The 22666-nt window shown below is 33.3% G+C and overlaps 4 protein-coding genes across 4 annotated transcripts; 2 read left to right on the plus strand and 2 right to left on the minus strand.

Annotated features, from left to right (window-relative positions):
- The first annotated feature begins 1108 nt into the window (after positions 1 to 1108).
- GSO1 (Leucine-rich repeat transmembrane protein kinase) lies at positions 1109 to 5351 on the plus strand. The gene is made up of 2 exons (XM_016335781.3): positions 1109 to 4697; positions 4782 to 5351. Exons 1-2 carry the CDS (start codon positions 1265 to 1267, stop codon positions 5156 to 5158), a joined length of 3810 nt encoding a protein of 1269 aa, XP_016191267.3. The 5' UTR covers positions 1109 to 1264; the 3' UTR covers positions 5159 to 5351.
- A 540-nt stretch (positions 5352 to 5891) lies between these two features.
- LOC107632120 (excitatory amino acid transporter) lies at positions 5892 to 7800 on the minus strand. Its single transcript, XM_016335780.3, has 3 exons — positions 7640 to 7800; positions 7405 to 7542; positions 5892 to 6176 (listed from the first exon to the last, which is right to left on the minus strand). Exons 1-3 carry the CDS (start codon positions 7728 to 7730, stop codon positions 6160 to 6162), a joined length of 246 nt encoding a protein of 81 aa, XP_016191266.1. The 5' UTR covers positions 7731 to 7800; the 3' UTR covers positions 5892 to 6159.
- Positions 7801 to 10409: 2609 nt separating this feature from the next.
- On the plus strand, positions 10410 to 13611 carry LOC107634025 (uncharacterized). Its single transcript, XM_016337609.3, has 7 exons — positions 10410 to 11039; positions 11178 to 11293; positions 11400 to 11987; positions 12072 to 12582; positions 12700 to 12856; positions 13016 to 13112; positions 13216 to 13611. The coding sequence occupies exons 1-7, from the start codon at positions 10410 to 10412 to the stop codon at positions 13328 to 13330; spliced, it is 2214 nt and encodes a 737-aa protein (XP_016193095.1). The 3' UTR covers positions 13331 to 13611.
- A 2753-nt stretch (positions 13612 to 16364) lies between these two features.
- LOC148572709 (uncharacterized) lies at positions 16365 to 16919 on the minus strand. The gene has a single exon (XM_088507709.1). It carries the CDS (start codon positions 16917 to 16919, stop codon positions 16365 to 16367), a length of 555 nt encoding a protein of 184 aa, XP_088363835.1.
- Between the last annotated feature and the right edge of the window lie 5747 nt (positions 16920 to 22666).

Below are 22666 nucleotides of genomic sequence, written 5' to 3' on the forward strand. Positions count from 1 at the left end.
TATTGTTGAATTGGTCTTAAATTTTTTGAAAAATTAATCATTAGAAATATATTTGATCTAAATTGAAAACTTCTATGGCAAAATTAAAACAAAATAAAATTTATGAATATTTTTAAAATTTTTATCGAATTTCAGAGACAAACAAAATATATTTTACCAAAAATACTAAATCCTGAGAATCTTCTTGTATTCTTCGTATTCTGAACCATCATTTAAACCAAAAAATTAAACCGGAATAATGAAAGTTCACACTCTAGCTATCCTGATTGATTAAAGAAACAAATGTCGTTTGACTTATGAAACCAAACCAAATTTAAAAATTCCTCGTAAGCTTTTGGATTGGCATGGGGTGACAGACATGAACAAAGCAAAAGAGTATAAGAAACATTAATGAACAATATCTTTATGATTAATTTGGACAAGAGTAACATTATTGAGTCACAAAAACAGAAAAAAAGCAGAGGTTTTGGAGTAGGCAAAATGGGTTACGTATTACGTGCAACCAATTAAAAAGACGAATCCCTGCATAAGGACACACCGATTTGGTAACTCACCAAAAATGATTGACAAGAAAACAGTACTACGTATAGTAGTATCCCATTAATATTATACATTTGATTTTATGTCTGAATAAGGAAAAGTGAGCGTTGGTTGAGAGAACTTAACAATTTATGACAACGCTGTTTGACTTTGTAAGAGATTATTAAAAGCTACAAATTTGAAACAAAGTTTTGGAATTTGGAATTGGAAAGAAAGGGAAATTGAACTGCTCACTTTCTTTTTGATTCATTTTGAGCTACGACACTTATAGCAATGCAATTGCAAGCAAACCCACTTCACCTGTTCCTCCTTGCCTCACCCAACCACTGTATATCCTCTTCTTCTAACCCCATATCTTCGTGACTTCATTATTACTATTTTTCAATTCAATATGGGTTCTTTTTGTGTTCTACTCTATTAAGTATCAAAATTAGTTGATAATTTAATGGTTTATTAAAAATTAATGCAGCAGTCAACTACTGTTCCATTGCATTGTTTCCGATATTTATTGGACTCTTTTTCTGGTACATTATATTTCCCATGCTGCTGTATGTTTGACTTTGTGGTCTTCATTAAAAGCTTCCTCTGCATGCTCCACCCATTCTTCATTCCAGTGCTTTCCAGTTTCTGCAAATGCATGCCATGCATCCATCGACATCCTCTGATCATAAACTTTAAGAACACATACAACCCTTTTTCTTTTACGTTGCAAGCTTGATTCAGGATGAGGAGGGTTTCAAGTGCTGTGATGATCCTCTTGTGGTTGTTTTCTTCCACCATGATCATAGGAAACTCATCATCATTGCACAGTGAAACCACTCTCAGAGTGCTTTTGGAAGTGAAGAAATCTTTCCAGCAAGACCCAGAAAACGTTCTGAGTGATTGGTCAGAGGAAAACAAAGATTATTGCAGTTGGAGAGGAGTAACATGCGGATCATCCATTAACTCTAACTCGGAATTGCAAGTGGTGAGTCTCAACCTTTCTGACTCGTCGCTCACCGGGTCAATATCACACTCACTCGCTCTCTTACGAAACCTGCACCACCTTGATCTCTCTTCCAACAACCTCAACGGTCCCATTCCACCTAATCTCTCTAACCTCACTTCATTGGAATCTTTGCTTCTCTTCTCTAACCAACTCACAGGTCATGTCCCCACTGAGTTGGGCTTGCTCACCAGTCTCCGAGTCATGCGACTCGGTGACAACGAACTAACGGGCATCATTCCCGCCTCTCTTGGAAACCTCGTCAACTTGGTCATCCTTGGTTTGGCTACCTGCAGACTCACCGGGTCGATTCCACCGCAACTCGGCCAACTCAGCAATATGGAGAATCTGATACTTAAGGACAACGAGTTAATGGGACCGATTCCGGCCGAGTTGGGAAACTGCACGAGCCTCACTGTCTTCACCGCAGCTAACAACAAGCTCAACGGGTCAATCCCGAGTGAACTGAGTCAACTCAAGACCCTTCAGATTCTCAACCTCGCCAACAACACCTTGTCAGGGGAGATACCGAGTCAACTCGGGGAGATGAGTGATCTCGTTTACCTCAATTTCATGGGGAACCAACTCGAGGGTGCTATTCCACCATCGTTATCTCAACTGGGGAACCTTCAAACTCTCGACTTGTCAATGAACAAGCTCAGTGGCGGAATCCCAGAAGAATTGGGGAACATGCGTGAGCTATCTTTTTTGGTTCTTTCTGGCAACAACAATCTTAGTGGTGTCATTCCAACAAACATATGTTCCAACGCAACAAAGTTGGAGCATATGTTTCTGTCTGATATTGGAATTCATGGTGAGATTCCATCTTCATTGGGCCAATGCCAGTCACTGAAACAACTTGACTTGTCCAACAACTCACTCAATGGGTCCATTCCCATTGAAATTTATGGATTGCTGTGGTTAACTGATCTCTTGCTCCACAACAACACGTTGGTTGGTTCAGTTTCTCCCTCAATTGGAAACCTCAGTAGCTTGCAGATACTTGCATTGTTCCACAACAATTTGCAGGGTCCTCTGCCTGAAGAGATTGGGATGCTTCGGGAGTTGGAAATCTTGTATCTTTATGATAATCAATTGTCAGGGGATATACCCATGGAGATTGGGAACTGTTCCAGCTTGCAAATGATTGATCTCTATGGGAATCATTTCAGTGGTGAAATTCCAAAATCCATTGGAAGGCTGAAAAAATTGAATTTCCTTCACCTAAGGCAGAATGACCTTGTTGGTGAAATTCCTGCCACACTTGGTAACTGTCATAAGCTGAATATTCTGGATTTAGCAGATAATCAACTCTCAGGTGGAATCCCTGCAACACTTGGATACCTCAAGTCATTGGAACAGTTGATGCTCTACAACAATTCTCTTGAAGGTAACCTCCCTCACCAACTCACAAATGTAGCAAACTTGACCAGAGTGAATCTTTCTAAGAACAGACTGAATGGTAGTATGACTGCATTGTGTAGCTCTAGATCGTTTCTTTCCTTCGATGTCACGAACAATGCCTTTGATGGTGAAATTCCTCCCCAATTAGGAAATTCACCCTCACTTGAGAGGCTAAGATTAGGTAACAATAGATTTTCTGGTGAAGTTCCAAGGACATTGGGAAAGATCCATGAGTTGACACTGTTAGACCTCTCAGGGAATGCACTCACTGGACCAATACCGGATGAGCTCTCTTTATGCAACAGACTGTCTCAAATTCATTTACACAATAATTCTATGTCTGGCCAAATACCAACTTGGGTTGGAAGTTTGCCTCAGCTTGGGGAGCTTACCCTTTCCTTCAATAATTTTTCTGGACCAATTCCATTAGGCTTATTCAGATGTTCCAAATTGCTGGTTCTTGACCTGAATGACAATTCTCTCAATGCTAGTCTCCCAGCTGAAGTTGGTGATCTTGCATCCCTTACCGTTCTCAGACTTGGCCGTAATAAGTTATCTGGACCGATCCCTGCAGCAATAGGCAAGTTGAGCAAGCTTTATGAGCTGCAGCTATCTAATAATAGCTTCAATGGTGAGATTCCAACAGAAATTGGAAAACTCCAAAATCTCCAGACCAGTTTAGACCTCGGTTACAACAATCTCTCAGGTGAAATCCCAGCTTCTCTTGGGAATCTGTTGAAATTGGAAGCACTTGATCTTTCCCACAATCAACTCACTGGAGAAGTCCCTCCACAAGTTGGTGACATGAGCAGTTTGGGAGTGCTTGATCTCTCCTACAACAACCTTCAAGGAAAATTGGACAGGAAATTCTCTCATTGGCCAGACGAGGCATTTGAAGGGAACCAACAGCTTTGTGGAAGCCCTCTTGATCACTGCAACAGTGATGATGCTTCCAGCAGAGATCAATCAGGCCTAAATGCACCATCAGTAGTGGTAATATCTGCCATTTCAACTCTAGCCGCAGTTGCGCTATTTATACTTGCATTCAGAGCCTTCTTCAGAAACAAACCAGAACATCTTAAGAGAGACAGTGAAGCGAATTATGTGTACTCCTCCTCTTCATCACAAGCACAGCGAAGGCCGCTGTTTCAACTCAACCCTGCTGGAAATCGAGATTTCAGGTGGGAAGATATCATGGATGCAACAAACAATCTAAGCGATGAATTCAAGATTGGTTCAGGGGGGTCAGGGACAATCTACAAAGCTGAATTGGCCAATGGAGATACAGTGGCTGTCAAGAAGATTTCAGCGAAAGATGATTTTCTGTTGAACAAAAGCTTCATAAGAGAAGTTAAGACACTTGGGAGGACAAGGCACAGGCATCTTGTGAAGCTTATAGGTTACTGTGGCAATAATGCAAACAAAGGAGCAGCTTGGAATCTGTTGATATATGAGTATATGGAGAATGGGAGTGTATGGGATTGGCTTCATGGGAAGCCAGCTACGGCCAGCAAAGTGAAGAGGAGCCTTGATTGGGAGACAAGGTTCAGAATTGCAGTGGGACTAGCTCAAGGAGTGGAGTACCTCCACCATGATTGTGTGCCAAAGATCATTCACAGGGATATCAAATCCAGCAACATATTGCTAGATTCCAAAATGGAAGCACACTTGGGAGATTTTGGACTTGCAAAAGCAATCTTCGAGAATTATGACTCCAGAACCGAGTCTAATTCTCTGTTTGCAGGATCTTACGGCTACATGGCTCCAGGTACTGAACCAAAAACTTATTTAAGAGTTGCTTCAATTATGTTTAATTTCCATCACTTATTTTGTTAGCATTGAATTGCTTCAGAGTACGCATACTCCCTACGTGCAACAGAAAAGAGTGATGTTTACAGCATGGGAATTGTGCTTATGGAGCTTGTTAGTGGTAAAACACCAACAGATGAAACTTTTGGAGCAGAGATGGATATGGTGAGATGGGTGGAGATGCACATGGATATGCATGGCGCTGCACGCGAGGAGGTGATAGATCCTGAGCTGAAACCTCTGTTGCCTGCTGAAGAGTTTGCGGCATTCCAAGTGCTTGAGGTAGCATTGCAGTGCACCAAAACTACACCACAGGAGAGGCCATCCTCCCGGAAAGTATGTGATCTTCTCCTCCATGTATTCAACAACAGGATGGCCCAGTTTGATAAGATGAATTTGGATCAGTACAAATTCAAGTGAAACTTGATTCCAAATATAATGCAGAGTATATGCCTCTGGATTTGGATCGTTGCTTTTAGTGCTTCGGGTTTTTTCCCCTTGTTTTCCTGTTTTTTTTTCCCCCTTATTGTTTAGATGCTCTAGATTTAACAGCCAGCAAAAACCGGTCACATACCGTTAAATTCTACTAATGATTTAGTTTTGCTTAACTTTAGTACTTAAACCAGATTGTTGCATTTAAAAAGCTAATTCCAAATTGGAAATTGGACATTTTGCATTATGTCATACTATTCTATTACGCAGCCTAATATCAATCTTGAAAGCAGAATACCCTTCGCATGATTGAAGTAAATGGAATTAATTTTGCTAAGAAAAACATCATCGGTTATATCAATTGCTTCAAAAAAGAAGAGAAGTGCAAATTAATCAATATCGACGTGGTCCAATTTTTCTTCTTAAAAGTTAAAACAACATCAAGGCAAGTGTTTACCATAACAGCAAAGACATTAACCAACTCCTACCTAGCATAATTTTTTAACCCAAGCCAACCAAAACTTCAAAAAATTACGAATTTAACGGTTTCTATGGCTTAAACAAAAGGGTTTGTCACGTGAGTTAGGAATAGCATATTATTGTAGAACATCTAATGCAGCTTAAAACATTATTTCAGTTCATCTTTTCCTTTTTAAATCCATATCAAGTGCCCTAAACTTGTTAGCAAGACGATTATCAAGAGTCAAATCACAGTAGCATATGGTATGAAAACATCAATGATAGATACTGAAGTCACAGTTACTATGATCCTTACAGCTAAGAAAGTTATTCCGATTGAATTTATTATTCACGAAACCTTCTTACAGGTTTGACTGCTTCCCAAACCTTCTACTCAAAACAGGTATACCAGCATGAAAAAGCTATAACAGCCTTAGAAATAAAGCAACATGAAATCATAAAACAAAGGGAACAGGTCCAACACATTTCTTCATTTTCTTCACAAAAACTCAGCAAACCTTAATGTTGCACTAGTCATCATCTGCATCTGCAATGTAATACCACAGATAAATAAATGCAGTGAGGAAATGACAATCCAGAAACACGGAACACATCATAAGAAGCACAAGAATATTGATTACACAATACGAATAAATGGAATTTCTTGCTGAATTAATCAGTTCTCTAAAACCTCAGACAAACTAGATAAACCAGTGAAAGTATTCTCCACTCTCCAGATTTTCTCCATGATTGAAACAACCACATGTTCAAAGTATCTTGCTTTCCTGTTGTGTCCTAACTCCTAATGTTGCATCCAGGATCTATTACAAAAGAAAAACTCCACAATATTCAAGCTACTATATCCCTAGGGTAATCAGATTCTTTTGCAAAGATGACTAATGTTCCATAATGAACAACATCATGCAGCATTAGCCATGCAAGTTTTAGATTTGCATTTAATTTGCATAATCTCATTTTGGTTTAACTATCTTTATAAATTGCCACACTGCACTGAGGTAATCTTTATCTGAGAGTATCTAAAACAAAAATTTCTTCCCCGGGAGTGTAGTAGTGTACAAAACATAATTCCTACATGAGTTAACTAAAAGGATTTAACATCTTCAAGAGTAACAGAATCCAAAAACCATTTCATACTTTCTTCAGTCGGTACCAAGAGGATCAGGAGGCTGATTCATTAGGATGATTTCAAAATTTTATCCAGATTCCAATAAGACTTTACTCAACATTCCATACCCGCTAAGACACCCCCAAAGTGGTTAGTTGCAGTACTCAAGAGATCAAATCCTTGAAGTCTTTACCTAATCACTAACCCAAGCTCAAAACTGTGGAAATTTACTCAAACCAAAAGAGAAAATAATAAATCAAAAAGAGACTAAAAATTATGGTGTGGAAAGAGGAGGGGGGGGGGGGGGGTTAGGGTTCCTATCTGTGACCCTCTCCACCCCATTGCCTTGAAATAGTTGGAGTTCCCTTTTCCAGTCACACAGCATCAATCCAAACAGCAATCATTATCACTTCAATTTACAAATCCCCTAGGAACAGCGCCACTAGTTCCCACAAATTCAACCCAAACAACAAACACAAATATAATTTAAAATAAAATAAAAAATAGAAGAGAGAATACAATCAAGAGAAAGAAACAACGCAACGAAATTGAAAACACAAATGGTGTATAAATTCAGGTTGGCGGAATGAAGAAAAAGAGGGGAAAACCCTAAATTGAATTGAATGATAATTGGAGGAGATTAAAATACCAATATAACGTCTTTCGTTAGCGGCCTTGGCCTTCTCGAGCATCTTATCGAGGTCTTGTTCGACCTTGGCCTCCCACTTGAAGAGCTGGTCTACAAACAAAACGCCCAGACCCATTCCCAACACGTGCTCCCATGGATCTACAACAACAAAAACAACAACAACAGAGTCGGTGAAAAAGGAAATTTTCTAGAGAGAGAAGGTTTTAGAGGAAAAGAGAGAGGAGAATGTTAATACGGCGCATGTAAGGGAGTTTGCGGAGGGCATTGGAGTACATCTGAGTGCCCAAACCCAATAGGGCTCCGATCGCCGTCGAGCTTAGCGGCATTCTTCTTCTCTTTCTCTGTCACTACTCTCTTCTCTACTTCCCTTTCCTTTGCCTTTCTTATTCTTGGCCACTCTATATTATTACCACTTTTTTCTAATTAGAAAAAAAAAATCAATTTTAATGCACTGTTACTTATGTTAAATCACATACTTTGGAAAAAATTTTAAGTGTATTCCAGTTGTATTAACCGTTGCTTTTAATTAATATATATTATATATTTTTTATAATTTAGATCAACAGTTAAAATAACTAGAATACCAATATTCTTAATACACGTAAAACTCTTCCCTTTTTTACTTGGGTGTTTATGGATCTGGTATGTATATACGTGATGTTTATCTGTAGATATAAAGTTAATCTATAAAGTTATCGAATTATATCCTATTTACGCATTAATAAGATCAAATTGCGAATTTTGTGTAGGTATTCGCATGCTATCCATAAAAGTAAAGAAATAAATAAGTAAATTTTTTTTATGTTTTTTTAAACTAATAATTATTATATATGTTGTATTATTTTAATTTATTATTTAAGAAATATATGTTTAATACTATTTTAAGAATAAACATATTTAAAAGAATAGAAAAACTGAATTTTATTGATATTTTTTAATAAAAATAAGTTTTTAAAAATATTTTTATGTTTTGTGGATATATCTGATATCCGATTCGCAAATATACGGATCGGATCCAAGCTTAAAACTGCGGATATTAGATCTGATCATCCGATCATTTTAATATGGATCGAATCAAAATTTTGGCTATATCCGATTCGATTCGATTCGATCTACATTCACTCCTAATTTTTACGTAAAATTAATAATTAAAAATTAAATTAAATTAATTAAATTATTTAATTATTTTTAAATATTAATTTTACATGAAGATCAATACATATAAATTTATCTTTTATATAATTATTATTTGTTAGTTATAAAAAAAAAACTATTTTTGCTATTGTCTTGAGAGCCATTTGTCTGCTCTCATTTGTTTTGATGATTGAGAGAAGTATTTTTTTAAAAGTAGAAAAATATTTTATACTTGAATATACTTATTAAAAATAATTTTTAATATAATAAATATATAAGTATTTCTTTTATATAACTATAATTATGATTCTGAATAAAAAATTTATTTTGCATATCATGACTATTTTTCAAATAGAAAAAATACAATTACTTTATTATACATGACTTATTAGTATAGAATAACATAATTACATAATTTTTAGTAGAAAAACTAACTATATTATCATTTTAATGATATTTTAATTAAAAATATTTATAACGTCAATGTTATTATTTCTTTCTTTAACTATTTTGCTTTTAATAGAAGCAAGTTCCTATCAATTTCTCAAAAAATTGTAAAAATTGATTATTTTCTGCTTTTCTTTTTTTTTTTTTGTAATACAAAAGAACAACTCAAAAAATAAAATAAATATTATTTTGAGAAGGAAATACTTTTTATTTTAGAAACACAAACGCATGCTGAGATTATTATTAATAATATTTGAGAGATAATAAAAAATTAACTAAAATAGAATAAAATTATCTTATTTAAAATTTAGTAATTGTTACTATAATTAATAAATATTAAATAAAATAAATTTTGGCTACTTTTTTTCTTTTTAGACCGAATTGTTATTTGGACATTAAAAACAAACAACTTATAAATATATAGTAGAAGAAGGAAAAATAAAAAATATAAAAAAAGGAGGAAAAACAACAAAAAAAGCTAATTGATAATAAATGTTAAGAAAAAAAAGTTTGCATTATAGACAGTTTGCTATATATATCATAAGATGTCTATTGATTTCTTAAACTTTTTAAATAATAGTTTTCTTTTTTATTTTTAGAATTTGATCATATCACATTGTTAGCATTTTTTTCCAATATAATAAGAAATATCAATGTATTTTTCATGTCATTATATGAAATTAACTTTTCTATAACTACTAAAAATAAAAGGTGATACAGAGACAAAATACGTTTATTTTACTATTGACAGTGTAAAATATCTTTCAAACTTTCACTAATCATATGATTCATATCCCTCAAAATTATTTCTCTTTATCTCACCCAAAAAAAAAAAGCAAATAATAGACCTACCTACAAAGTACAAACCATCCCAAAATCTCAAAAACACAAAGTCTGACAAACTAATAATAGGGTATTCGTTCAAAGTTCAACCAACATATATGCAAATAACTGTCCGCCAGCATTTCCTCTAATTTTAGGCAAAAGATGCACAAGTTACAACAATAATCAAAGTAAAAAACAAACAAATTAGAAACGAAGCTTGTTTCTTTCCTCTCTAATTTCTCTCTCTTAGCTCATACCCCGTGATGCATACTAAATATAACCATAGTAAACAAGAATGAGTTACACCCAGCTCTAAATTTAACCCTTAACCCCTATATGATGTTGTGGAAGAAACATCAATTCTCCATTACTCTATATACTCTAATACCTTCGTTCTCTCTGATTCAAGCCATTCAGAGTTTTAAGAAATCTTTTATACTGAAGAGATTGAAATAAATACATCTATACTTTCAATATTATTATTGCAATGGATTACCTCTCTTTCTTATAGGGACAAATTAATATAGCCTTTTGATCCTTGCTTCATCTTTGTTTGAAGGTTTAAATAAGGATCAAAGGGGTAAGGCTAAGACAAAAAGATGGCATCATCGCAAGTTCAATTTGCTGCTCCTTTTCAATTTGGTTGTGTTTCTCCTGGTGCTGCATGCCATGAGCACATCAAGAACTTTGAACAGGACAATCTTGATGATTCTTGGGTCTCAAGAGTTTCTAGGAACAACCTTGGAACTCTTGGTTTCTTAAAAAAGAATCATGTTTCAGTCAATGAAAAAGAAGATTCTTCGCTGTCTGCGCTGATGAGCCCAAGGCACTCAGCAACAGTTAAGGACCATCATCATAATAATCATCATAATGATAATCATAAGGAGAATCCTCTAAGGTGTTCAAGTTTTGTTTTGAGGTCCTCCAAATCTTGTGCTCCTAATGATGACTCTTCATCTGTAGCTGATATCTCGCACCTCGCGGCTTCTTCTCTTGTTCGGATATGGGAGAAAAGGCTCCACCATTACAACAATGAGGCTCAGGCTCAGGTTCAGGCTCAGGCTCAGGCTCAGGCTCCAGTATCTCCGGTCCCAGGTAGCCCGCGCATTAGGGGACGCCGCGCATTCAGTGATTTGTTGTTGCAGTTTGAGAATGATCGCTATAGAGAGCTTAAGGACCTTGCATTGAGGGCTCCAGTTTCCAAGTTCACACAAAGAGGTCGCATTCAGGTATATCTAAAAAACCAAAAAAAGAGTATCGTTCCATTGTTTATTGTTCGTTTGGTACTTGATTTTATTGCAAAAGAAGCAGGACAGTGTTATGATTTTTCCATTGCAATTTGTTTCCTTAAACTACTATCAATGCAGTCAGTGCTGAAACTAAGATTGTTACAACGCGGAGTAGCAGAAGCTTTTGATCAATCAGCAATATCTAAGATGAACAAGAACAACCAACCACAAGGATATGCAATTAAGGAGATAAGGTATGACAATCCCTTATCAAATGTTTTGATATTTTGTTGCATTCATGAACATCGTGAGATCCATAAATGAACTCTATAATTGTAATTGTTTCAAATGAAAATGCAGGGAAAGATTTGGCACAGGAATTAAGCATAAATCTCCAGCCCCAACAAGAGTTTCAGATCCAGGAATGAATCATAGAAATGTATCAACTAACATGACAGAACCTAAACAGAACGCAATCTTGCAGGCTAGTTCCAATAACAAGGAATTAGATCATTCAAGTTCATATCTCACATTCCAAGGACAGAGCTTGGATTCTCAAAATGATGATGATGAAGTTACAAAAGAAATTACTATCACGCCTTCACCAATGGTTGATTCAAATGCAAATAAATCTGATCATAACGTAGAGACAAGTGAACAGAAATATTCCCCTACTGCTAATACTAATACTACTGAAGCTTGTCACAATCATACATCAGAAAAGGAGAATGGAATTAACCAGCAGCAGTATACCGAAAACTGTTACGATGAAATCGAAGAGGAAGAGGAAGAGATCGATGACCAAACCTATGATGAAGATAGTAGTTATGATTGGATCAGTCCTATTTCTCGACCTAGAAGCTACTGGGAAGAACGTCGTCAAGAATGGTATAGGGAGATGCTTGGCTATGGTTCGGACAATGACGAAATCCGCAATCTCCTTCAAAGGTACACATAATTAAACTATGAAATTCATCACTATTTTTAATTCAATGAGATTAATGCATTCAAGTACCTTGTGTATGTTTGCAGAAAAACAGTTTCCACTTTCCTTTCTACCGCCGAGTTCCGCGAGAAGATAGATAGATTAATGATGTCTCGAACTGGATCGATATCACGAACACTTCAGGGTGACGACGGTGACGACGATGACTATGAAGAGAGAAGGCACCGTCGATTAATGGAGTTTTTCAAACAGCGCCTGAATTCGAGTGGCAGTCCTCAAGAAAGTGGCAGAGACGAGGAAGCGAGAGGTAATGAAGAAGAGAAGAGGATAAATAATCATCAAGAAGGAAAGGGAACGAGTATCATTAACAATGATTCGGATCATGAATCGAGTGATTGTTCAAGTAACTCTTCGCCAACGCTTCATACACCTTCCCCTGTGAGTTCATGGAGTTACAAAGACGGTGAATTAACCGGCGATGAGTATGATAGGGTTACATATATATCATCACAACCTCAACCACCGCCTCCTCAATCGGAGTGTTCTTGTCAGCATAGGCGCCAATTCTCTTCATCCTCCTCAACTCCATCTTCAATTGTGAGTCTTCAATCTTGCATAGTTAGTTAGTTATTATTAATTAATTGAATTAGGGTTAGTAGTTAAATCTCTTCTTGATGATGATGATGGATAACATGTTATTGTTGTCACTTGTAGGAAATGGATTTCTTGTATGATATGAGAGGGCAAATGGGTCAACTCTTTCGCGAAATATCTGAGCTGAGGAACTCCATTAACAGTTGCATCACTATGCAGATGCAGATGCAGATGCAGATGCAAATGCAACAATTCAAGAACCAGGATGTTTACTCTGGTTTGTGATTAACTTTTCCCCTGTGTTTGTAACAATGTCAATAAAAGTATCTATGATATTGCAACTCATTTGTGTTTGTTAAATATTATATGTATCCACCTCTCTCAATAATTAATTAAGGAACTGATGCAATGCTTTATATGTAACATGATTTTACAGCTAAGAAAGAAGAAGAGCAGAAACTCAACGATAATACCTCAAAGAAAGGCAAATGTCGCATTTGCAATGAGAGGAAAGTTGAGGCAGTTTTTTACAGGTATTTATTTATTTATTTGCTTATTTGCCGAAACTTAGTCTTTGTTTTTTCAAAGACAATATAGATATAATATAATAATTTTGCCTATAATTTATTTTTGCAGATGTGGACACATGTGTGCTTGTCTCAAGTGTGCAAATGAGTTGCAATGGAAAGGAGAAAATTGTCCTATTTGTATGAGCCCAGTCTTTGATGTTGTGCGAGTATATGACGAGTGATGTGACAAATTCAGGAATTAGAAGAGTCTACATTAATATATACGATGGGTAGAGTCTAGCACACACTAGATGACGACTAAGAATAACTAACTATATACTAGATGTTATAGGAGTAAATCTTCAACTACAAGTTGTGATTTCTCCATTACACATATACGTAATGTATATGATTTTTTCCAGGGAGAAACTCATTTGACACCACATTGGTGTAACTTGAAAGTTTGAAGTCTAGCCTTTTTGGTTTCTTGGTTTCTTCTATGTCTATGTGTTCTCTACCTACCTTAACAAAGGGTTATTAAACATGAATTTCATTAATTTTAGAAATGTCCATTTTGGATGATTATTCAAATTCGAATAGAAGACTGAAATTGCAAGACAAAAATAGTAACATTAGGAACAACTAAAAATGAATGATTTGAAATACTAGGAATTAGAATTCACTCGAGAATTGAATTCTAGTTCTTGCTTTGAAATAACTAAAAATGAATGATTTGAATTCTTTTGAGAATTTTAATTCCCATTTTTCCTTCATTTGTAAATCAGACCAAAAAGAGTAAAGCCATATATTAGTTGAATTATAAAAGGAAAGCCTTGACCAAGTTCATGTTCATTTGAATTTTTATTATATTACGAATAAAATTGTTTTTCTATTTTTTTTTTTTTTACAAAAAGGCAGGAAGCCAAGAAGGTAAGAAAAAACAAGAGAAAAACCCAAATCAGCCCCTGACAATTATCTCGAAAGACAACGAGGCCTTTGACAAAAAAAAAACTCCAATCCGGCCCCTAACAAAAAAAAACTCAACCCGACCCCTGACAATTACCTTGAAAGGACAACGAGGCCCCTGTGCCAACAAAAAATTAATGTTATTTTTTTTGGTACAGGGACTAATCAGTCCCAAAAAAAAATTATCAGGGGCCGGATTTGGTGTTTTTTTTTTTTTGGGTCTCGTTGTCCTTTTGAGATAATTATCAGGGGCCGGATGGAGTATTCACTCAAAAAACAAATATTAAGAGTTTGTGAAATTATGTAGATAACTCATGATCATATATATATGAAGACGATTTCTAGTGTTATGCTAGGGTGAAGTTGGTGTTCTAATTTGGTGAAATTTAATATTCTAATTGAATTTGATTCAATAGCTATACTAGTGGTGTATTGGTTGTGCTTCAAAGAGGAAAATTTGCGTTTTACAGAGTTAAGTCCCACTTTAATACCTGAGATTGACGAATTGCATTAATTTAATTCTTGAGATTCTAATTGCATTAATTTAATCTTTTAAATTAAAAAAAATGTATCATATTAGTCTTTTTCTCTTTTTCCATCACCGAAGCACTGACATAGCCAATTTTTATCACGCTGAACACAGTAACGAATAGATAATATGTGTAATCATTTATATTTACTTTATCTATTATTATTTGTGATTTTTTTTTTGTGTATGTCTTTCTATTTACTAAACCAAACATTTCAAAAAAGAAAGAAAAAATCACCCCGATAAAGTGATCACGTTTTAACAACAACTCATGCTTATATAATAAATAATAGTTAAAGTTAAGAGAGGCAAGTTAGTAACACTTATCTTTTAGTGTGCTCATGACACGCTAAAAATTGGGTTGTTACAAAAACTATTGCTGACTTCCTGTAGAGCTCCTTTCTCTAGAACTTTCCTTCCCTTAATAATGTTGCGGCAGCCCCACTATGGGTTGATCTCCACCTTTGCTTTCATGAAATTTGAATATCTATAGTACTTACTGTGCAAAATTTTGGCAACTAGAGAGTTAGGTCTTGCTAAGGGTCTCCAACCTTACTTTGCTAGTATTGCTAGGTTGAAAGCTTTTAGATATTTGAAATTAAGACCACCTTCTTCTTTTGACCTACATGAAATCCTCCACCCGATCCATTGTATTTTTCTTTTTGAGTTCCTTTGTTCCTACCAGAATTGCATAATTGTTCTTTAAAGTTCTTCAATTAAGGTTTCCAGGAGCTTAAAACAACTGAGACTATAGATCGAAATTGCTATAGCCACGACCTTGATCAACACTTGCCTTCCGCTTGTCGATAGTAGCGTTCTCTTTCAGTGACTCAGCTTTTGACACACCTTATCCTTGATGTAGTGAAAAGTAACCTTTTTTTTTTTATCTCTGAACCACCGCCGATAGTCCCAAGTATTTGTTTTGGTTACCAAAATGAGGAATTTAAAGAATGTGTGCTAGATTATACCCCACCCCTATAGGTGTGTTTTTACTGAAGAAGATCGATGATTTGTTTAGATTTACCTTCTGACCGCTGAGCTCCTTACACACTTGTAAAATCTAGATTAGATTCTGACACTTTTCTTCCGTAGCCTTGCTAAAGATAATTGAGTCATCTGCAAGGAATAAATGGCTTATCTTCGAGCATTTCTGATCCAGTCTTAAACCGGATATTTGCCGCCTCTGCTCTCCTCTGTGGAGCAAATGGTAGAGACTCTCTGCACAGAAAAGAAAAGGTAGAGAGATAGAGGATCATCTTGTCGTAACCCTTTACATGGCCTAAAATAGCCATGAGATTGACCATCCACAGTAACAGAGTAGAAAACTGTCGTACTCAATTTTTCACAAAAACCTAACTTCCTCATCACCGCCCAGACAAAATTCCATTCCACCCTGTCATACTCTTTACTCATGTCAAGTTTAAGAGTAAAATCATAATCACCATACTTCTTGCTTTTAAAAAAACTACATAAATTTATGAGTAATTAAGATGTTATCACTAATCAATTTTCCTTTAATAAAAACACTCTGTGAGTCACTAATGATTCTATTCATCGCTCTTTGAAGTCTATGCACCAGAATTTTCAAAATTATTTTGTAAAAGACAGAACTGAAGCTGATCCGCCTAACTTGTTTCATGCTACTAGTATTCAATACTTTTGGAATAAGGCAAATGTGTGAATGGTTAAAAGCTTTAAGAATTTTACCTCAAGAGAAGAAATTTTTTACTGCCTGAACCACATCTCCTTTTATTGTACTCCAAAAAAATTAAAAAAATTTTCTAGTGACCCTCATCCCCAGGAGCTAAAAATGGGTTAATGGAAAAAGTTGCTGCCTTGATCTTCTCCTCTGAAACAGTTCTGGTTAGTGCTTGGTTGGTGTTTGAGTTAATTTTGTTTGATATGCCATCTAGCTCTGCATTTGGGTCCTTTGGTTGACAAGTAGCAAAAAGGTCTTCAAAATACTGCTGGGCTACTGCTGCAATATCACTCGGTTTAGTCACCAACTCTCGCTCACTATTCTCTAACTCCTGGAGTTTGTTTTTCCTATTCCAAATTTGACATTTGGAATGAAGAAACTTGGTGTTTCTATCACCCCATTGCAACCATTGTATTCTAGACTTCTCTTTCCAATGCATGTCTTCTTGCTCAATAGCTTCATTTAGTTCCTCTAAAATCCGAATTGCATTTCTGTTTGCTTGCTGCCCTTTTGCAGCTTCTGTCTCGATCTGGATTTTGAGGTTGAGAATGTTTTGGTGTGAGTTGAAATAGGAGTGTTTCTGCCAGTCTACTATTTTATGCCCACAATGTTTCAAATTTTCTGCTAGTTCATACATTGGAGAGCCAGTAATATTAACAGATCATGCATTTTTTTTTACCAAATTAATGACTTTTTTCATTTTTGCATCATCTTTCTTGAAAGCAAAATCTCTGCTTTACTCTTCTTCCCTCCTTACCCAAACATAGCATTAAAGGTCTATCATCTGAGCCCGAATTATCTAGGTACATCAAAAAACTCAGGAAATTCGGTTCTCCAATAAGTTGTCACAAAGCCCTATCAAGTCTTTCTTTAATTAAATTACATCCAAACTGTTTGTTATTACAAGTGAATTTGTCTCCCTCAAAACCAATATCCATTCCTCCAATACTTGCAAAATTATATTGAATTGTGATTCCCTTACAGATTCTTCAATGTGCATATGAACTCCAATAACCTCCCAGTTTACACTAGTTTGCTGATCTTCTATTTTGAAGTGAATAAAAAAACATCACTATTCAAGATCTTAACATTAATTCCATCTCCCCAAGTTACCACTAATCCACCTGATAGATCTATTGGGTCAACCGTGAATACTGAATTAAAACTAACTCTCTTTAGAACTCCTCCCATAGTTGAGGAATTGTTCTTTGTCTCACACAAAAACAAAACCTCGGGGAATAGAATTTGTAAATCCCTTTTATGTTGTGAACTATCAGGGATTTTTTCAAACTACGACAGTTCCACATCATCATTTTCATCCCTCCTTGGGTGCTAGTTGACAGGTAGCACCCTCTCCTTCAGAATTCTCCTCCATATTCTCCTGACAATGTTTTTGTGCTAGAACATCCCCTTGTACCTCCAAACCTCCTTTTGACTTCTGTAGCAGGTTTATGAGAAAATTTGTTCTAGCTAACTGTTTTAGACTTTGCCGTTTACGTTCCCCCTTCCCTTCTACCTCTTCAATGGCACCAAATGAGAAAAAGGTTTCTGCAACATTGTCTTGCGCCGTGATAGCCGCTATCTTATGAGTGTTGTCTTTGCTTCCTGAAGGTTTCTCCCATTCCTTACTCCCCCCTTATTTCCTCCCAACTCCAACAATTTTATTAGGCTTTGGACTTCTTCCTCTTCGCTCTACTGTTGAGAATTCTTTTCTTGTAATAAAAGAGTAGAAAATTATCAAAGTAGGTTAACTGGGATTGGCTTCTTTTGTGTTGGGATGTCCTATTTTCTTGATTTTAGACAGTTATAATTGGTGTTTTCCTTCTACTTTTCCACTCTTCTTCTGAACTGTTCTGCTCTTAGCCATGCACCCCACCCTTCTTCCACCACTTCTCCCTTCGCCACCTTCTCTAGATGATCACTATAGTATCTGACTTTGTGACCCAAATAGCCACAACAATAACAGAAATTATCGATCCTTTTATATTTGAGATTCAGATCAATAATTGTATTATTACTACTTACGATCTTCATAACTCTTCTCAAGAGTTTTGTGATGTCTAGCATTACTTGGTTTTTTAAGATTTAAAACTCTTTTCCCCTCGTAACGAAAATACCCACATCCATCACTTCTCCTATCGATTCTCTAATCGTTTTGCCTAAACTTTTGGTCTTGCATTGCTCTGACAATCTCCAAAGTTGAATCTAGATAGGTACAAGGCCGAATTATTTCTTCTCATTTATACTTGAATCATCCTTCCATTTTTACAAATTCAAAATGTAATTCTTAAACAACTACAGAGTCCCTTTCTTAATTCTAATCACATCAATCTCATCATCAAAGAAGAATTGAAACAAATTACCTCTATGATCCTAAAATCTGAAACCCTTCGATTGCCTCTAAATAGCACTCATCAGATGTTCTATCATGCTTTTTGTGCATTTTTCCAAACCTTTCTTGATGTCATCATCTTCAAAAGAGAGTATCTAACTTTCTTCAGGCTCGATCTGTCTCCTATTCTCTTTTTGAGAGACAATAAACGCTGCCATGGTTGACTTTATGGTATTCAATGTGTTGACTTACAAAAAAAGAATTGCTAGAAACCAGTAGAAAAAATCCCAGTCGTAGATTCCAGCTCTTGTTTTAATTATTGTCTTAACAACTAACATACTACATATATTTTTTTATTTTATGTACATCTCTGTCTTTGTTACGTATGTTTTGGTGTTTAATAATATTTAGGAGACAATAAAAATCAGCACAAATAATTAAAAATTATTTTATTTAGTATTTATTAATTATTATTAGAATAATTATATAATTTTAGATATAATAAATATATAATTATAAATGTTATGTATATAAATTATGAATATTATATTATATAAGATAACTAACATAAAATAATAATATTCTAAAAAATAATATGATAAATATTTTAAATAAATATTTTTTTAACAACTAACCTGACTTCTTTTTATTTTATTAATTAAAATAATTTAAATATATAATTACTTAATAACATCCTGCATTTGATGTATAGACAGTATCATTAAAATTAGAGAAAATTTTACTCTCTTCTTCTGAGAGATACTAAAATGATATTTTTTTCTCTATTTATAAAATATACGTTCTCCTCCCTTATAATTTTAAAAAATTTTTTTTTTAATTTATTTTAAATTTTTTGTGTTAACTGATGTTAATTTTATCCATTTTAAAAAAAAATAAATTATTTTTATAAAAATATCCTTTAACAAAAATTTTATTTTTTATCATTAAATTTTGCTTACGAAAATATCTTTTAATAAATTATTTTTTATTAATTAAATTATATTTTTACCAAAAATATTTTTTTTAAAATTAATAATTAATTTTTTTTAAAATATCCTACAATAGTTTTTTAATTATTAAATTGTGATTTTACCAAAATTTTCGTTAATAATTATTTTTATATTTTACTATTAATTTTTCAATGTCAATATATATTATTTTAACTTTAAATAAAAAATATTACCACCTTTAATATATATAACAATTAATATATACTGATATCGAAAAATAATTTTACTAAGATTTTTTTATTTAATGTTAAAATAATATATATTGATATAAAAAAATTAATAGTAAAATATAACTATAATTGTTAACAAAAATTTTGGTAAAATTATAATTTAATAATTAAAAAATTATTGAAAGGTATCTTAGAAAAAATAATTTAATTATTAAATTTTTTTAAAATATATTTTGATAAAAATATAATTCAATCAATAAAAAAATAATTTATTTTTCTTAAAAAATGGATAAAATTAACATTAGTTAACACAAAAAATTTAAAATGGATTAAAGAGAAAATTTTTTAAAAGTTATAAAAGAAGAGAATATATATTTTACAAATAAAAAAAAGTGTCATTTTAATATCTCTCAGAAGATGAAAGTACAATTTTCTTTTAAAATTATTGTTATTCTACAAACAGAAGACAATAATTAAAACTTATATCTGAAGAGAGAAAAAAGATTCTATTAAATATAGAAATGCAACCAGAAGAACGTGGCTCGCACTAAAAAATAATGAAGTAATCAATTTTTAAAGATTAATAGTTAAATGGGTCTATAAAAAATATTTTTTTTAATTTATCTTAAAAAAAATTTATCACTTAAATTAATTTTTTAAAAAATATAAATTAATTATTTTTGTCCTTCTGTTACTTAATAAATAATTTTTGATGATTGATGATATAAAATATTAACTAACAGAACACTTAGCATGTTTAATTAAATTTTAAATAAATATATTTATAAAAAATTATCAATTTTTAGTCAATTTTTTTAATTATATAAATTTTAATTCTAATATAACCTAACGACACTTTGCACCAATATTTTTTTTAATTGAATTTTTATAATTTTTTTTCTTTTATTTGAGTTCCTTTACTAATTTTTTTTAGTTGAGTTCTTATATAATTAAACCAATTACTATCAAAAGAGATCTAGTTGAAAAAAAAAAAATTGGTGCAGGGATCTAATTAAAAAGAACAAAATATAAAGACCTAATTAAATATTTTGTGAAATTATAGGATCAACAGAATAATTAAACTTAATCTAAATTTTTTATTATAAAAAAGAAAAAATATTTTAAACTCGTAGAAGGGGAAGTTTAATGGCGTAAAAAGAACGACAGCATTGGACTCGCGTATGGGGAGGAGGGTGCTTCACCTCGTTGTGGGATCAGAGGAAGCAGTACTTGAAACCTGCGAGTTGTGTCCCTCAAAATGTAAAAAATAATTACCCTGAACAAGAAAAAACGTATGGTCCAAATTTCACGTTTGAGATTTCAAATTCCATCAGCTGCAAATCGGACTATGCGATTTGTGAAGCAAAATTTCATGACCAAAGAATTCGCATGGTTCGAGTTGTGTACTCTGAATTTTTTCAATTTTTTAACACAAATTAGACCCTTCGATTTATGTACTCTATTTTTTTTAACTTTTTAAACATAAATCGGAAGGTCTGATTTGTGTACTCTCACAATTTTAAAAAACATAAAAAATTATCATATTAAAATATATCATTCATTTTGCTTTCATATCAAAATTTTTTAGCCTAACCTTATTCGGAATGATATGAAGCACAAGAAACGAGCAACAATGTCGTCCATTTTCTGGATACAACGCAAGAAGCAAGGAAAGATAAAAGAAAAAGAATATATCAACTCCAACAAATTCTGGTGAGTTGCTTGCTCGATCATAATCAACACTAGAAAAATTAAATTGGCTTGACTCACGAACCGGCTCAAATAATAAAAACATAATATATAATTCTATATCAATATAATAAATTATAATATATATATATATATATATATATATATTAAAAATATTAAAAAAATAAATTTAATATATTATCTATTTATTAATTATAAATTTTTTATTTATGTCCTAAATCAAAATTATATATAAAAAATGACTATAAAATTTTAAACAATTAAGAACATTAATATATATTTAAAATTATATATTACTATTATATATATATATATATATATATATATATATATTAAATTATTAATACGTATATACATTTAATCTATACTTTTAATATTATATATATAATCGAGCTAGTTCATGAACTAATGAGATGAGTTTATCTAGGATTTGGATTTTCTAAAGTTTGAATTTCACTTTAGAGAATAAAGTGTTATCTCTCACCATTTATTTTATAAGTGAGACCAAGAATAAACATGAGAGAGAAATCATTCAAGGGTAGAAGATCACACTTTACCTTCTAAAGTACAAATTTAAAATTTAAAGAATCCAAATTCGTTTATCTAAACTCAAGTTCAACTCATTTAATTTATGAGTTTAAATCTAAATTCAAGCTCAGCTCACCAACTCACGAATTCAACTTATCGAATTATTAATGAGTGGAGCTCGAATTGGCTCATGAGTTCACTTGAATCACTTTCAGCCCTACTCATGAGACATGGTTTTTATCTATATTTTCTGGGTAAGACTATGTAGGGCTATTTTTGGGCTTGGGCCCATTAATGCTCGAAAAAGTATGTAAGAGAAGAGAAAGAGAGGACGATGACATTGGTCAAAGTAAGTCAAGAGTCCATGACAAAAAAAAAAAAAAAAAGAAAGTCAAGAGTCACTCCATGAGCGTGCTGATTAAGGAACCACCCCCGAACTGACCAGTTATTAAAACACAACAGAACACAATCAACAATACACTTTCAATCAATTTTCTCTCTCTTTCAAAAAATTTACTGTTTCTTTTTGGAATGGGTAAAAGACTTAAATAGGGAAATACTTTATATTTGTGTTGCTGATGATGATAAGTTTTAAATAATTATTACTAATTTATTACTACTTTCTAATTCTATT

The sequence above is a fragment of the Arachis ipaensis genome, chromosome B3, assembly GCF_059453495.1.
Source record: "Arachis ipaensis isolate K30076 ecotype BB chromosome B3, ASM5945349v1, whole genome shotgun sequence".
In the NCBI taxonomy this organism is placed as follows: domain Eukaryota; kingdom Viridiplantae; phylum Streptophyta; class Magnoliopsida; order Fabales; family Fabaceae; genus Arachis; species Arachis ipaensis.